This window comes from Ochotona princeps, chromosome 22, assembly GCF_030435755.1.
Source record: "Ochotona princeps isolate mOchPri1 chromosome 22, mOchPri1.hap1, whole genome shotgun sequence".
Taxonomy (NCBI): domain Eukaryota; kingdom Metazoa; phylum Chordata; class Mammalia; order Lagomorpha; family Ochotonidae; genus Ochotona; species Ochotona princeps.
Window position 1 is genome coordinate 16703517 of NC_080853.1, and position 15848 is coordinate 16719364.

Consider the following 15848-nt stretch of genomic DNA (forward strand, 5'->3'; position numbering starts at 1 on the left):
GCTTGCTTAGTATGTGTGCAGAATACATTCATTCATTTGTTTTTAACAATTATTTGTGGCTACTGTATACCAGGAGGTGCGCTAGGTGCCAGGAAAATAGGGAAAAATAAGAACGGAACATAAACTCTAAAAGGAAGAATGATGGGTATTGTGGTGTAGCGGGTTAGCTTGTTACTTAGGATGCTCACATTCCAGACTGGAGTGCTGGTTGGACAATCAGCTGCTCTGCTTCTGATCCCACTCTCTGCTAAAGCACTTAGGAAGTACCAGATGAAGACACAAGTATCTTATTTCCTGATACCGCAGGGGGAGCCCTGGATGGAATCTGGCCTGGCCTAGGCCCTGCTGTTGCAAGCATTTGGGAAGTTGACCAGTGGAAGAGGAGCTACTATCTCTCCCTCTGGCACTCATCCTGTCTAACAAATAAACCATAATGTCTTTCACATAAGAAATAGACACAAGAGATGAGCCCAGTGCGATAGTGTAGTGGTTAAAGTCCTCGCCTTGCACGCACCGGGATCCCATATGGTCGCCAGTTCTAATCCCAGCAGCCCTGCTTCCCATCCAGCTCCCTGCTTGTAGCCTGGAATTTGCAGTGGAGGACGGCCCAATGCCTTGGGACCCTGCACCCTTGTGGGAGATCAGGAAGAAGCTCCTAGCTTTGGATTGGCTCAACTCCAGCCATTGTGGCCGCTTGGGGGTGAACTATCGGATGGAAGATCTTCCTCTCTGTCTCTCCTCCTCTCTGTATATCTGACTTTCCAATAAAAATAAATAAATCTGAAAAAAGAGAGAGGAATAAACACAAGAGAAGAATGTTTAGCATGGTGTTTAAGACAATTCTTGGGATGCCCACATTCCCACTTGAGTGCCTGGGTTCAAATCCCAGCTTCCCATTTCCAGTTTCAGCTTCCTCCACATCTTGGGAGACAGCATGGGCATAGGAGAGTTGCACTGGATTCCTCAAGGTTCCAGGCTTTGGTTTGGCCTAGTTCTGGTTTTTTATAGCCACCTTTTGGGGAGAGAACCGGCAGGTGGAAAATCTCTTTTGTCTCTCTATCTTTCAAATAAACAAAAATAAAAAATGTAAAGAAGAAAACAACAGCCATACTTATATGTATTAATAAATAACAAGATGTAATGAATGGGTGCAGGAAATAAGTAGGGTGGAGTGATGATAACCATGAGAGAACTGATGTGGGGTGGTCAGGAAAGGCCATCTAAAGAAATAATAGCAGGGTTGGGACTATAAGACAAGAAGCTCAGCTGGCCTGACAGACAGTATAGGTAAAAGCCCTGAGGCAGGGATAGTTTGGAAAGTGCCAGGAGCAGCAAGGAGACCAGCATGGCTATCATGTCATGGCAGAGAATGGCACACGGCATGAGCTAGGCAGAGGGCATCAGCCATTGCAAGGGATCTGGATTTTATTCCAACGTAACAACAAGTCACTAGTGGCGTCAAGAGTCACAAGATCTGATTTCTGATTGCTGGGTAACTCTGACTCCTACAGGCAGAATGGCTTAGGAAGGAGGGGTGGTAGGAAATGCCCGACAACAATGACGGCATTTGTGGCACCCAGAGACATTGTGAATCAGTGCTACCCAACGTACTTCCTGGGGCGAAGGAGCTGCTTACTTTTGTGCTCACATGGTAGTCGGCAGACAGCTGTGGTGATTCTTTTTTTTTTTCTTTAGAAGATGGACATTTGGGCCCAGCACAGCAGCCTAGCAGCTAAAGTCCTTGCCTTGCATGCACCAGAATCCCATATAGGCACCAGTTATAATCTCTGCTGCTCCGTTTCCCACCCAGCTCCCTACTTTGTGGCCTGGGAGCACAGCGGAGGATGGCTCAAAGCCTTGGGACCCTGCACTCACCTAGGAAACCTGGAAGAAGCTCCTGTCTCCTGGCTTCAGATCAGCTCAGCTCTAGCCTTGCAGCCACTCTGTCTCTCCTTCTCTCTGTAGATCTACCTTTCCAATAAAAACAAATCTTTTCTTTTTAAGATGGACATTTGTTTGACAAAAACATCACTAAATATGGCTCGTTCACTCGGCTGCATGTAATACTGGCAGACACAATGCAAGCCCTTGGAATGTGGCTGATGAATATACTGCTGAAGGACTGAAATGTGAACTTCAGGTTCCTCTCATGATTTAACATTTAAGTGGCTTCACATGGCTTGTGACTACTCCAAAGAACAGCACAGGATGCTGGGTGTGTGAGATCTTCTGAGAAGGCAGATGGGGTGGGGACCAGTGATATTTGGGGTGTGAGGTGTGGGAGAGAGAGAAATCAAGGATGATGCCTGCTCTTTATTTAGGATTTGGGAGGATAACAGCCATTACTGATAGGTAGAAGTGGAGGCTCTCTCCCCGGAGATGCCAAGAGGAGCCTAAGACACTGTTGGGTCTCTCATCTTTAGCATCATCTTCTTAGAACCCACCCTCTCCATGACAGCCAAGCAGAGGAAGACATGAAGGTGAGCTGAGGTGCAGAAGAAAAAAGATGAGGAGGAGGTGCAGGCAAACCGCTAGTGTGCATGCCTATGATGGCCAAAGGAACAGAGGGAAGGGACGCTGCAGCAGGTTGTAGGATTGCTTGCCACTACCTACAACTGATCTGGAAGAATCTGAAACTTCCATCACTGCCAGACCACTGAAACCACCTATAACAAACCCCACCCTCGCCCCCCTTTGCTAACTCCAAGGCAATCCCTGACAACTCTGTGCCCTGAGCTGCTTCTGTTGTCAATCATGGCCCAGTGCAACATGTATATATGAATCTTCTCTTCTACTGTCTTCAGCTGAAGGGAGTTAGGGTGGGGAAACAGACACAGTTGTTAGAGCCCAGGAGAGATTCCAAGTAGAAAGTGGGAGGCATGCACTCGCGTTGTCACTGTCATCCACAGGTTTCGGGAATGCGAGCTGGGTGGGAGGTTTAGGAGGCGTGGGCTTAGAAAGGCGCCCAAGACCCTGCCTGTTTCATGTCATGGGTCCTGTACCAACCGTATGCTCAGACCAAGTATCAACACCCTGGTGTGGCCCACGGCTCCTCCTACCCCACCTCTCCGCTCTTGCCAGGGGGTAAGCCCGGTGGCCTCTTCCTTTGCAGCGCTAGAGACCTCATCTCACCTGCTCTCTACTCCACCAGTCACCTTTCTCAGGCCTTTGTTATCTCATGGTGGACCAGAGCCCTACCTCCGCTTCATTCACTTACTTCCCACCATCCACCAGAGATTTTTTTTTTTTAAGATTTACTTTTATTGGAAAAACAGATCAGATTTACAGGGAGAAGGGAAAACAAAAAGCTCTTCCATCTGCTGGTTCACACCCCAAACAACCACAACAGCCAAAGCCAGGAGCTTCTTCTGAGTCTCCCATGCCAATGTACAGGATCCCAAGGCTTTGAGCCATCTTCTACTACTTTCTCAGGCCACAAGCAGGAAGCTGGATGAGAAGTGGAACAGCTGGAATACGAACCAGCACCTATATGGGATCCCAGTTCTTGAAGGCGGAGGATTAGTCAACCATCGTACTGGACCCCAAGACAGAGCTTTCTAATTCTAGGGCTTTCTTCCTAGACTCTGAACCAGGTCTGCTTCAAGCCTGGATTGATCCTTCAATCTCTCACTACTTTCCAGAATTGAGTCAAGGAAGCCAGAAGCCACCACAAAGTTTGAAAAATTGCAAGAAAGTTCATACCAACATTTAAAACAAAACCCAAACCTGGAAGTATAATTTTCAACCTTACGTGATTTGCCCATCAGCAGTGCTCCACAGTGGCAACAAGCCCCCTGGCCCTTGAAATATTTTCTTCATTCCCTTCCTGGACACTATACTCTTTCAATTGCTCTCCTACCACACTCCGCACACCCTTTGGTCTGAGTGTATGTTGACTCCCTGATTCTCCCGCTTCCCATCGAGTTCCCTGCTGATGCACACACCCTAGAAGACACCAGCATGGCTCAAGTCCTTGGGTCCCCACCACCATAAGGGAGATCTGGACAAAGTTCTAATCAAGTCCTACCTGTGGCAGGCGTTTGGGGAGTGAACCAGCAGACACAAGATCCCTCTCCCCCGCCCTCCACCGCCACCTCGGCCCTCTTTCAAAGTGAAACTAAATAAATTTAAAAATTTAAATATGAAATCTATGCATATGAGGAATCTTCAAAACTACATGGAAAATAAACATCATGAAAAAAATAAACACATATTTCTTTTTTTTTTTGGTAGAAAAAGAAATCTTTTTATTCCATTTTTTCCAGGAAACTTCGGCAACACTCTCATATACGCTGATGATTTGCAAACGTGCAGTCCCAGACCAGACTCTGCCCCGAAGGCCAACTCCTAAATCCAACAGTGCACTTGACATTTCCCCTTGAACGTCAGACAAGCATTTCCAACTAATCACGTCCCAGCCACTGAGTCAGGCCCTGGAGTCTCTGCATTCGGGCTTTCAGCCTGCAGCCAGCCCTTCTCACATCTCCTCTGCTGACCGCAGTGTTTTCCTCATCCTCATTCTCTGGAGGGAAGGGGCTCCCGTCTGGAACCCCTCCTCTCCCTATCCAGGCTGCCCTCCTCCCTTCCCCTGCCAGCCTGCTGATCCGGGGGGGAATAGGCCAGGGACGCAGGCTCCCTCCTGACGGATCTGCACTGACCGGCTGCCTCCTGGCTCGGCCTCCCAAGTCACCTGACCATCACCTCAGTCACTCCACACCCACACATTCCTCCTCTCTGTTGGCAATCTTTTCTCTCCGCCCTTTTATCTTTTTTTTTTTTCCCCCTATTTTCCCTGCTAGAATGTTAACTCAGAAAGGCGGACATTTTCTTCACCGCTCCACTCCCGGGTGCTGACGGAGCACCTAGCAGGTGATCAACAAACAGACCGTCAGTGGTGAGTGAATGAATCAAAGATGGGGAATCGGCGGTGCCGGCAGGACAGCGAGAGAGAAACACGCATGCTCGGAGTAGTTGGAGGCTGGACGGCTGGGGGAGAAGAAAAATCGTAGGCCAAGGGCAAGCCTGGAGGGCGTCCTGACGCCACGTGACGATGCCCCGCCCCCACGCCGGAACGTTGCTGCCGCGGAACTCGCCCTCGGGGCTCCCGGTGCAAACGCACTTCCGGCGCCGCGCCTCTCCCACCCGCGCGAGGAACTGCCAACTCAGTTCCGGCCGAGAGCTCCGAGAGAGAAGCACGACACGGATCGCTCCCCCGGGGGCCCCCCCGGTCGCCCCGGCCCTGGACCGGCGGTCTAGGCCGGGGGGTCCCCCGGGAACAGACTGAGTGTGGCCTCTACTCTGCGGACTCCCGGACCCCATTCGCTGTGGGCTGCTTCCTTTTCGCCCTAGCTGCCAGGCCTGGCCGCGGCGGCGGCGAACCGGCCCCCCACTTCGGCGATTGGATGGCGACGGCCGCCTCAGGGGGAGGCCAAAACCCCGCTGGCGGCCCCCCGACCCAATCCCGCGGAGAAGAAAAGGGGGCGCCTAGGGCGAGACCCCGCTGCCGAGTCGCCACCAGGACGCTGCGTCACGGAGCGGTGCGGGTGTGGCCGGGCGGGCAGCATGGCGGAGTCCGTTAGGCGCTGAGGGCCGGAGGCGGCGGGGCCTGGCAGTTGGGGGGAGGGTGATGCCACCCCCGCCCCGTTAGCCTGGAGCCTCGCCCGGGCCACGGGAGGCCTGCGTGGGGCCCGGCAGCTGAGCGGAGCCTCGCGGCGACGGCAGGTGGAACGAACGGTCGGCGGCCGCGAGAGAAGAAACGGCCGCCAGCCGGCAGAGGCCCCCTTCCCCGCCCCCCGGAGAAGATTTACTGGCCGCAAGAGAAGGCCTGTGTAAATAATATGAAAAAGCTGCTCTCAACTTCCCCCCCCCACCTTGACAAGAGAACCACTTTATTACCGCACATCTAGGCCTGCTAGATGGCAAAGAAGTTGCCGACGTATGATAACGTAGAGTTAGGAAAAGTCACGTCTCTTTTTTTTTCCAAAAACATGAATCACAAGAAGAAAGTGACTGTATGAGATGGCGGCTGTCCCTCTCCCCCACCACCACTATCAGGAACAACCGTCCCGAGCCGGAAACCCATGAGGAAGAGGAGCAGGGAAGGTCCTAGGCCAGACGGGTCCTGCTGCGAAGACGCCTTCGTGTGACAGCCATCGTTTGTGTGCATTTTCTCACCGCTGTGTATAGCTGACAATGCTAAGGACTTTTTTTAAAATATCTAGTCTTAACTAGATGTTCTGAAGTGCCTGATACATGTTCAAAGTAGAAGTAGTAAAAGAACCGATTTTGTAAATAATCTTTTTGTTAAAAAATTCGTAAGATTTTTTGGGGGGGGTTGGGGAAGTGGGGTGTAGTCAGACTGCCTCCTGAGGGGTGCATGTTGCGTCCGGGTACTGGTTTGGGGGAGGAGGGAGGAAGGAGATGCCAAGGGCTTGGTGCCAGTGTACTGCTGGTGAGGCCAGATGGACCACTGCCCCCCCGTGTTGGTGCATTTCGCTTTGCTTGGCGGTGTATATAGTGTACATAAAGGACAAAGGAGTCCTGACTTACAACATCTAGCCCTAGCTCTAGATGTTCAAGAGGTTGCCAGCGTATGACAAAAGTGGAGTTAGTTCAACTAGTTTTGTGCCTTTTATGTTACCATTCTTAGGTGTGTCTTGTGAAAACATGAGCCTTCTAGCCCACTGAATTGGTGGACAGGGTGAGGGTCTGGGCCAGAAGGTTCATATTCTGAGAGACTTTCAAATTATTACTATTACTTGTGTCCAGGTTTAGGACTGCTTTGTATATAGTGGACAAATGAGTCCTTACTTGAAACGTCTAGGCTAACCTAGATGTTTAGAAGTGCCCGATGTATGTTAAACGTAGAAGTAGGGAAGTCGCTTTGTAAATATATCTTTTTGTTAAAACTCATGGAACATGCTTGGGGTGGGGAGGGGCTGGAGCTGTTAACCAGTAACCTCCCACAGCCCTGAGGCACAGTCGGCTTGTCCAGGGCTCTGGAGGTGGAAGGGAGGGACTATCTAAGGCCACTGGGCTGTTCCCGTGTGGGATGTTTGCAGACATTTCTCTGTATGTTTGATGCATTTTGTTTTACTGTATATAGTGTATATAATGGACAAATTAGTCCTAATTTTATAACATCTAGTTTCTAGATGTTAAAGAGGTTGCCAGTGTATGACAAAGTAGTTAGTAAAATTAGCAAATTTTGTATACTTTGTGTTGAAAGTGTCAATGACTTTTGGATGTACGTCAAGCCATTTCTGAGCATTCCATATGTGTGTACTTGTCCACTGGATGGAAGGGAGGAGGGAATGGTTCAAGGCCAAATGGTCCTATTGAAGATACCTCAGACTGTAACCAATGTTATATGTGTGCAATTTCATTTTACAGTGTTGTGTTAGTGGGCAAGTCCTTACACAAGGGTGCTTCCAAAAGTTCATGGAAAATTAAAAGTTCAGTTTATTTTAGTACACAAAAAATTGAGACCCATATAGCTTTTTTGTAAGGTGTGTTTTTCATGAACTCTCCAAAGTCCCTTGTGTGAAATGTCTAGTCAGTCTAGATATTTAGAAGTGCTTGGTGTAGTTAAAAGTAGGAGCAGTGGAATACCACTTTTGTTAATAGCTTTTGAAAAGTGATAGGAAATGCTTTGTTTGGAAGTGGAATACAAAGCCACTTTTGTGGACAGTATACTGTTTGTTGTATTGTTCATTTGGGTTGAGGGAGGTGGGAGGGAAAAACTTAAACAAGGTGTTCGCTAGTATCTGCTAAAAAATTTGAGCTCACCTATTGCCCTGTATGTTACATGCATTTGATTTAACTTTGCTGTAATGTATATATTGTGTATATACTGGACAAAGGAGTCCTAATTTTATAATATCTAGAGACTAGATATTAAAGAGGTTGCCAATGTATGACAAAAGTAGAGTTAGTAAACTAACACATTTTGTGTTTTTTGTTAAAAATCATAGAAAGACTGTCTTCTGAAGGACTTTTGGAAGCAAAATTGTAACATCTCAGTAATTATGGCCACATCTCCGTCAGTGGAGTTGGAAGGAATGAAGGATTTTATAGACCTTCATGAGCATTCCTGTTGAGAAGACACTTTCTGATATAACCAATTACATGTGTATAGTTTATTCAACACTACTGTGTATATAGTGGACAAATTTTAAGTCCTAATTTGAAACATCTAGTCTTTCTAGATGTTTAGAAGTGCACAAAGTATGTTAAAAGTAGAGGTAGTGAATAATACATTTTGTATATATCCTTTTGTTAGATTCATATAAAATACTGTGTTTGGGAAATGGAATGGTGAGCACCCCCTGAGCAGCATGCAGTGTTTGTGCTGGCGCAGGACAAAGTCTAAAGGGCTTCTCGCCGAGGTGTTTGCAGTGGGCCAAGGCTAACCGCTGCCCACCCTGTGTGCATTTTGTTTTCCTTTGCTCTGTATATAATGTACATAAAGGTCAAACAAGGTCTACATTACAACATCTCCTAGATGTTAAAGAGGCCGCTGGTGGATGACAAGAGTAGAGCTAGGAAATGAGTACATTGAGTATGCTTTGTGTTAAAATTCATAGGAAAGAGCTGTTATCGAAGTGAAATTGTTCAAATTCCCTCTCTGCATGGCAGGTGCTTATATCTGTCCACTGTGTTGTTAGGGATGGGAAGGGTTCTAGGCCAGAATGTTTTTGTTGAGAAGACACTTTCATGTTAGAACTTTTGTTAATTGTGTGGGTTTTTTAGGGGTTACTGTGTGGATAGTGTAAAGTGAAGTCCTTACTGGAAACATCTAATCTCTAGATGTGAAAAGTAACAGGCATTTAAGTAAGTTTTGTTCTTTTATAGGCATGTTTGCTTTTGGGGAATGGCATTAAATTCGGAGAGAATGCAGATGTCACTGGGGTGGGAAGGGAAGGGGTGAGGAAGTGTGGCTAGAAGGGTTACCTTCCTGTTAGATTATTCAGCTTGTCTACCCATTGTTCTATACATATACTTTAGTTAATCCCGCTATATATTAAATAGATCCTAAGCTCCAAGTATGTTAAACATAGAGGTAGTAAACTAATCCCTACATAAATGCCTCTTTTGGTAGTTTTTAGGAAGGGCTGTCTTCTGGGAGTGATCCTTGCTAAACCCTCTTGGAGGGAGATGTCACAGTCCTGGGCTAGTCCTTGGAGGTGGTAGGAGGGGAAGAGGAATAGCTTGTTGGTAGCATCTCCACAACCAGAAGATGGCTTTAGGTTACGCCAGTAGGTGTGTGTATGTGTCTTTGGATAAAGTACCTATGTTTATTGTGGGCACAGTTCATTGTTACAACATCTATGCCGTATAGATATCCCGGGTGACAGTGTATGACAGAAAGTAGAAGTGAATTAACTAATTTGTATGTATCTTTTTGTTATAACTGAAAGGCTGCATCTTAAACCTGCACCTCTTGGGCAGCGTGCATCAAAAGTTCCTGGCAGCAGGAAGTGGGAAGGAGAGGTGTGTCGATTTACTTTTGGCTGCTGGCCATCCAGGTGCAGTTCCCTTTGGCTGTGCAAAAGGGCATTAAGTAAATGCAAGCATGCCTTCTAGCTAATATCTCGCTAAGGTCAATGTGATTGTGAATTCTAGAAACAATACATAATATGCACCATTGCTGTGTGTCACTTTAAGTCAGGCAGCAAGGGAATTCAGCATCTTCTCTGTAACTCAGCCAAAGCGTGTATTTAAAGCCTGTTGCTATTTTTGTCCCTTAAAAATTTTTGGCCCCAAGAAAATCAAAATTAAATTTTTTTCCTAACAGATTGAGTTGGTGTATCATGTTCTTGGTTATTGAAATACTCATACAGCTTTAGGATTTTGAATTGGTAAATATCCCTAAAGTGTGAACAAGCATGATGCGTACATTCCGTGTGATTCTAATCGCGTTCAAGTGGGTGTGTATGCAGGCGCGGGACCCAAAAGGACATGTTGAGCTCCACTGCTTGTGACTGTGAATGGCTTTGTTTTTTGCTTCTTGTGTTTTTCAGTTTCCTGTAATGCACTTATTAGCTTTGAGAAAATAAAAGTTATTTCAAAACCTTATGAAGCCCCTGTTGCTTGTGGGAAGAGGAACTTCCTGCATGGGAGCTGCTGGCTCAGCAGGTGGCCCTCACCTGGCTGCTAAGGCCCGGCTTTGCTGTCAGGGTCACCTCATATCTAGGGGTCCTGCCTAGAGGACTCTCCCAGCCAGTTTTCACTCAGCAAAAATCATTCTGCAGGGCTCCACTCCCAACAGCCCAGAATCAAAAGTCCTGTTGTGCTGAAGGGGGAAAGGGTTCTGGGTAGTCATATTGTTGTTTTGTTTGTTTAAGATTTATTTTTATTGCAAGGTCAGATATATAGAGAGGAGAAGAGACAGAGGAAGATCTTCCATCTGATGATTTACTCCCCAAGCAGCCACAACAGCTGGAGCTGTGCCAATCCAAAGCCAGGAGTTTCTTCCAAATCTCCCACACAGGTGTAGGATCCCAAGGCGCTGGGCTGTTCTTGACTGCTTTCCCAGGCCACAAGCAGGGAGGTGGATGGGAAGCGGGACTGCCGGGATTAGAACTGGTGCCCATATGAATCCTGGCGCATGCAAGGTGAGGACTTTAGCTGCTAGGCTACCACACCAGGCCATTTAATAAAACTTTCAAGGGCTCCCAGCTGCCTAGGACAGAGAGGTCTGACAATGATGGCCTTCAGATCTAGTCTGAACAGTGGATTGCTTTTGTAAATAAAATTTTATTAGGACACAGCCACACACTTATTTTTGTGTTTTTGTGATATTGAGCTCTCAGCTGCAACAGCACCCAAAGATCTGAAAAAAGCCTCAAACTCGCTCTGGGCCTTCCAGCAGGAGTCTGCTTACCCCTGGCCTGCAGCACAGGAGGCCATCCGGATGTGTCTTCCCCTCCTGTGAGCCTGCAGCAGAGCAAGGAGCCCCTGCCATCAGCCTGGAGCCACAGCCCCATGTGCCAAGAGAGCCCTAACTATGGTCAGACGGTCCACTCAACAGGCCCCTAACAGTGACACCTCTCCATGTAGGTCACAAGTGGCCTCCCAGGATGTCCAGACTCTCTGCAGCCACTAGGAAGATAAGGTTCTGAAGTTTGCAATCTCTCCACCCTTTTGTGTCCACAAACCTTTCCCCCCCAAAAAAAAACCTTCAGAGGCATCCATCCTTGTTTTAAGTGCAACATGAAAATCATATTCTGTTCAACTTCATAAGTAGAATGGCGATACAGAATATGCTTCTCAAACTGCACTGCCTCCTTACTGCTTATCTTGTCCACCCTGTAAGTTTCACCCCTGGGGAGACAGAGGGGCAGGTCCAGAACTCCAGGTGCTCTCAGAGGCACAATGGGATAAGAGCTGGAACCACCCCCAACCAGGGCTCCACTGCTCAGCTCTGCAGGGTCCGCCCCTGCCAAGAGTGGGGTGGGGTGGGGGGGTGTTTGTGGATGGATCAGGGGTCAGGGCAGGGGCTCCAAGTCACCTGGTCCTATGCCAGGTACCCAGTGCTCTCTGGCTAACCAGTGCAGCTCCGAAGGGGAGAGAGGCCTCAGCTGGCAATTGGTCTATGGTGCTGATCTGCACAGAAGCAGGAGCCCCGAGTTCTACAACTGGTTCAGTAATGATTCCCCCCCCCCCCCCCACGGTGTGCCAGGGACCAAGCCGCCAGCCCTCTTTTGCCCCAGGCCTGCTGCCTCATGTCTCTGGCTGCCCCCTCTGTCAAGCTGCTCCATTCTCACCCCTAGGACGTCCACCACCTCCTGCCATTCTGTCTCTCTCCGGCTCCTTGTGTAACCCCCTCACCTCCCATGATGCTCCCTGCCACACCTCACCCTCTTCAGTGACCCAGCCCATACACAACCTGCAGCCCCAACAAAGCCCCAGCTGTGGGCTAAAGCAATCTGGATCCATTACTCATGCTTGCAAACTGTAGGAAGCATCAGACATACTGGATTTCTTCATTCGCAAAAAATCAGCATCAGGCCTAGGTGATCTTTCAACAGGCTGATTCATCAGGACTCAGGACGGTCGCTCCACCTGGAGCAGGAACATGCACCGTAGCATCATCACTGCCGCTGCTGGCACAGCCCCCACCGCGGGGCCCACTGCTGCCCTCCCTGTGGTGAGTCGTCTGGCCTGGGGAGGTGGCCATGGGCACAACTGCCATCTTCACAGCTTTGATGGGAGCTTTCCTGCACATCTGCTAAGTCCCTCCCACACTGAGACTCAATGATCAGCCTGTCCCCACCCAGCCTCCTGACAACCCACTGGCTCAGTTCAGCCCATAGGTGTTAAGGGAGACTGCTTCAGTGGCTATCCCCAAAATGCTTCTCTGTACCAGTAGCTCAGCTGTCTGGTCCCTCACTTCCCTGCCTCTAGGCTCACATGGTGACCATTCAGAAAGCATGGTGGTCGAACCAACTTCCTTTATTGGTTCTAAATGAGGACCCCATCATTCTTAAACTGAGGCAGCACTTCTTGGATCTTGTGCCGCGGTGCAACAATGGCATGTACAATCCTCAGTGGGGGGAGCGACTTCTGGGGTGCCATGACGATGGGATGGGGTGCTTTTTTCTTCTTTTCGATGCTACATAAGTCCAGTATCATGGACTTAGGGTGGTAGATCTGTTTCTTCTTGGGCTGGATTGGGGTGAACGGTGGGTTTTGGCGACTCTTCAGCAGCAGCTGCACCAGGTCCTTCCGGAAGATGTTCCAGCTGTTCTCCAGGAGGAACCTTTGGCACATCTCTTCATCACTGAAGGACAGGCACAAAGGCTGAGCTGCCCACACCAGTTTCTCCCTGTCTTCCAGGTTCCCAGCCTTGCCTCTCATCCCTTCTTCCTAACCCTGAAAACATGTGTTCCGTGCCACCTCTCTCCCACTTCTTATACTCTTCTCTGCCCCCTTCACTTCTTTTCAATTTCCTTCACTTACCCCTGTACTGTCCCATGTAACAGCCAGAGCTGCAGGGATAATCAGAGACGCCTGTGAGTTGAATACACACCAAGTTCCAAAGTCAAGGGGCTTTGATATCTCCCTAATAACATTTTAGGTAGTCTGAACTCAACAAAAAAGATGATTAAAATTAATTCCACCTGATTCATTTTACTTCTTATAATGTGCCTACTGAAAAATTAAATTACAAATGTGATCATGGGCTATTAGGAAAGTGCCAGAAGCACAGTGAGATACCACATAGGGCCCCTAGGATGGCTAGGGTCACCGAAGCTGATAATAAGAGGCACAGATAACAATAAAGAGTCTGGAATGTGGCATCAAATACATCACAGGTGGCAACTGGGTCAGCCACTTTGGAAGAGGCTGGCAACTTTTTGGAAAGTCAAATAAACAGAGCTACCATAAGATCTAGCAATCTCTCCTAGGTGTGTAACCAAGAGAAATGAAAACATATGTCTGCACAGGAAGCTTTAGAAGACTTTTCATGAAAAGTGGAAATGGCCTAAATGTCCATCAATGGACACTTGGATAAAGGAAGTGTGACTCTGTACCATGTGAGTGCATCAGTCTGAAATGGCAAGAAGAGGCACATCTGTAGAAATACAAGCAGCTCAGGGTAGCTGTCAGAGACTGGTCATGGTGCTCTGGCTCCACCCTGCTCTCTTGACTCAAAGCGGAGAAGAAGGGGAGGGTGGGGAAGAAAGGGGTGAGTGGGGAGAGTATGAAGTGGGAGATGGACTGAGTGTCACTGGTTTGTTTCCTTTTGGGACCACAGCAAGGGAAAAACAGGCTAACTTCAGTGATTTGTCTAAGGAATCAAGCCTAATAACTCACCAACAATCCAGAACCTTACTAGACTGTAATCAAGACACAAGCTGAATCTGATTCACAAAGACCCACTTAAGAAAACCCAGAGGTCAGAATGGGCTACAATTAGTTTCAATGATTCCCAGTTCAAGAAAAGTAGCTGTGTGCAATTTTTCTCAGCTCACATTGAACAACATCAGATTGGTAGCTTGGAATTGGCCAATTGCAGCACTCACACCAGAGAAGTTGGCAATTACCAACAATCCGATTCCTCACCCCACTCCACCATGAAGAGAGCCAGTTAGGTACCAGTGTTGTGAGAAAGCCAGTAAAGCTGCTGCCGGCAACACAGGCATCCCATATGGATGACTGTTTGAGTCCTAGCTATTCCACTTTTGATCTAGCTCCCTGCTAATACCATCAGGGAAATATCAGATGCATCTGGGAAAGCAGAAAATGGCCCAAATCCTTCAGCCCCTGCCACCCACATGAGAGATCTGGAAGAAGCTTCTGGCTCCTGGCTCCTGGCTCTGGCCTGGTTTATCCCTGGCTCAGCCCTGGCCATTGCAGGCATCTGGGGAGCAGATGGAAGATCTCTCTCTGTATGTCTGTTTCTCTCTCTGTAACTCTGGCTTCCAAATAAATATTTTTTAAAAGCACCAATTGTTAAATAATAATCAGGAAAACACTGACACTCTTCCCTTGACACTCAAGTGTTCAGTCTATTACAGAATGAAGAGTGTCCATCTCTAATTTGGTGCACATAATGTGCCAAGCACTTCCCAGTGATTAACTCATCCACTTTTCACAGCATCTCATTTCACAATCACAGAAACTGGGAATCAGAGAGATTTCCATGGGAAATCTTCAGGGATCAGTAAAAAACAGGCCAGAGTCCATGTCACCTTCTGAAGATAGTGGTGGTGGTGATTTCTGGTCTACTTTTTCACTAAAATGAGCCTGCTATGTATTGTCTAACTTTCAAGTCCTGCCTTGCAGTTGTCCTGGCAGGACCAGACCAGATGATTTTGTGGATAAAACAAGTCCCATGGGTTGGACATCCTTCACCCTTGCAAAACTTCAGCCCACAATGCCTCTTTCCCCCTCCTGGGACACCCCAGCATCCAATTACACTGCTTGCTTGTCAGGATTCTCTTCCCTCTGTCCTGGGGGGGTTCCAGTTATCTGATGCTTTCAACTGTTCATCTAGTTCTACAGGGCACTGCTTAATGAGCCTGTGGAGCTCACAAAGACAGGTGCCTCAGCCCCTGAGTCTATGTTCTTTAAGACCTGGAAATCCTCCATGCAAACACAAGGGATTTGGGCTGGAGAATGGATCTGTTTTGTGCCTGCCTTAGCAGTCTAGAAAACTGAGTTCAACAATTAATGACTAAGACAAAGTTCCATCTGCCAGCATCATCGATGATTGCAGCAAAATGCTGAGTGGGCAGGACAGTTGCCAAGTACTGAACATCTGCTACCCTTGAGTCCACACGAACCAGCTCTGAATTTCAATTCAATAAATGTTATAGAGACATCATGGGTCACACATTATGCACAGAGCTAAAAACCCTTACATTCTTTTCCACAAAGGTAGATTTAAAAATAATAATAATATTTTTTTAAAAAAAATAAGGGCCCAGCTAAATCCTCACCTTGCATGTATGTGCCAGGATCCCATATGGGCGCCAGTTCATGTCCTAGCTGCTCCACTTAAGGCGCCAGCTCCCTGCTTATGGGCTGGGGAAACAGTAGAGATAGCCCAAGCCTTGGGACCCTGCACTTGTGTGGGAGACCCAGAGGAAGTTTCTGGCTCCTTGCTTTAGACCAGCTCAGCTCCGGTCATTGTGGCCATTTGGAGAATGAACCAGTGGATGGAAGATCTTTCAGTCTCTCCTTCTCTCTGTAAATCTGATCTGCCTTTCCAATAAAAATAAATAAATCTTAAATAAATAAATAAAAATTATAAAACATTATTTTCATGGGAGACTCTGCTGTCTTTCTGCCTTTCAAATAAAATGCATTCCCGCAAATGCCTGAAATAGCTGAAGCTG

At 47.8% G+C, this 15848-nt stretch overlaps 1 protein-coding gene across 3 annotated transcripts in view; it reads right to left on the minus strand.

Annotated features, from left to right (window-relative positions):
- Positions 1–12437: 12437 nt before the first annotated feature.
- The window catches only part of CNBD2 (cyclic nucleotide binding domain containing 2), a 34043-nt gene continuing 30632 nt past the window's right edge, over positions 12438–15848 (minus strand). For all 3 annotated transcript variants that reach the window (XM_058679677.1, XM_004586036.3, XM_012927226.2), the window contains one exon: positions 12438–12784. In XM_058679677.1, coding sequence (XP_058535660.1) covers positions 12466–12784 — 319 coding nt within the window. In that variant the 3' untranslated portion in view covers positions 12438–12465. The remainder of the gene's footprint in view (positions 12785–15848) is intronic.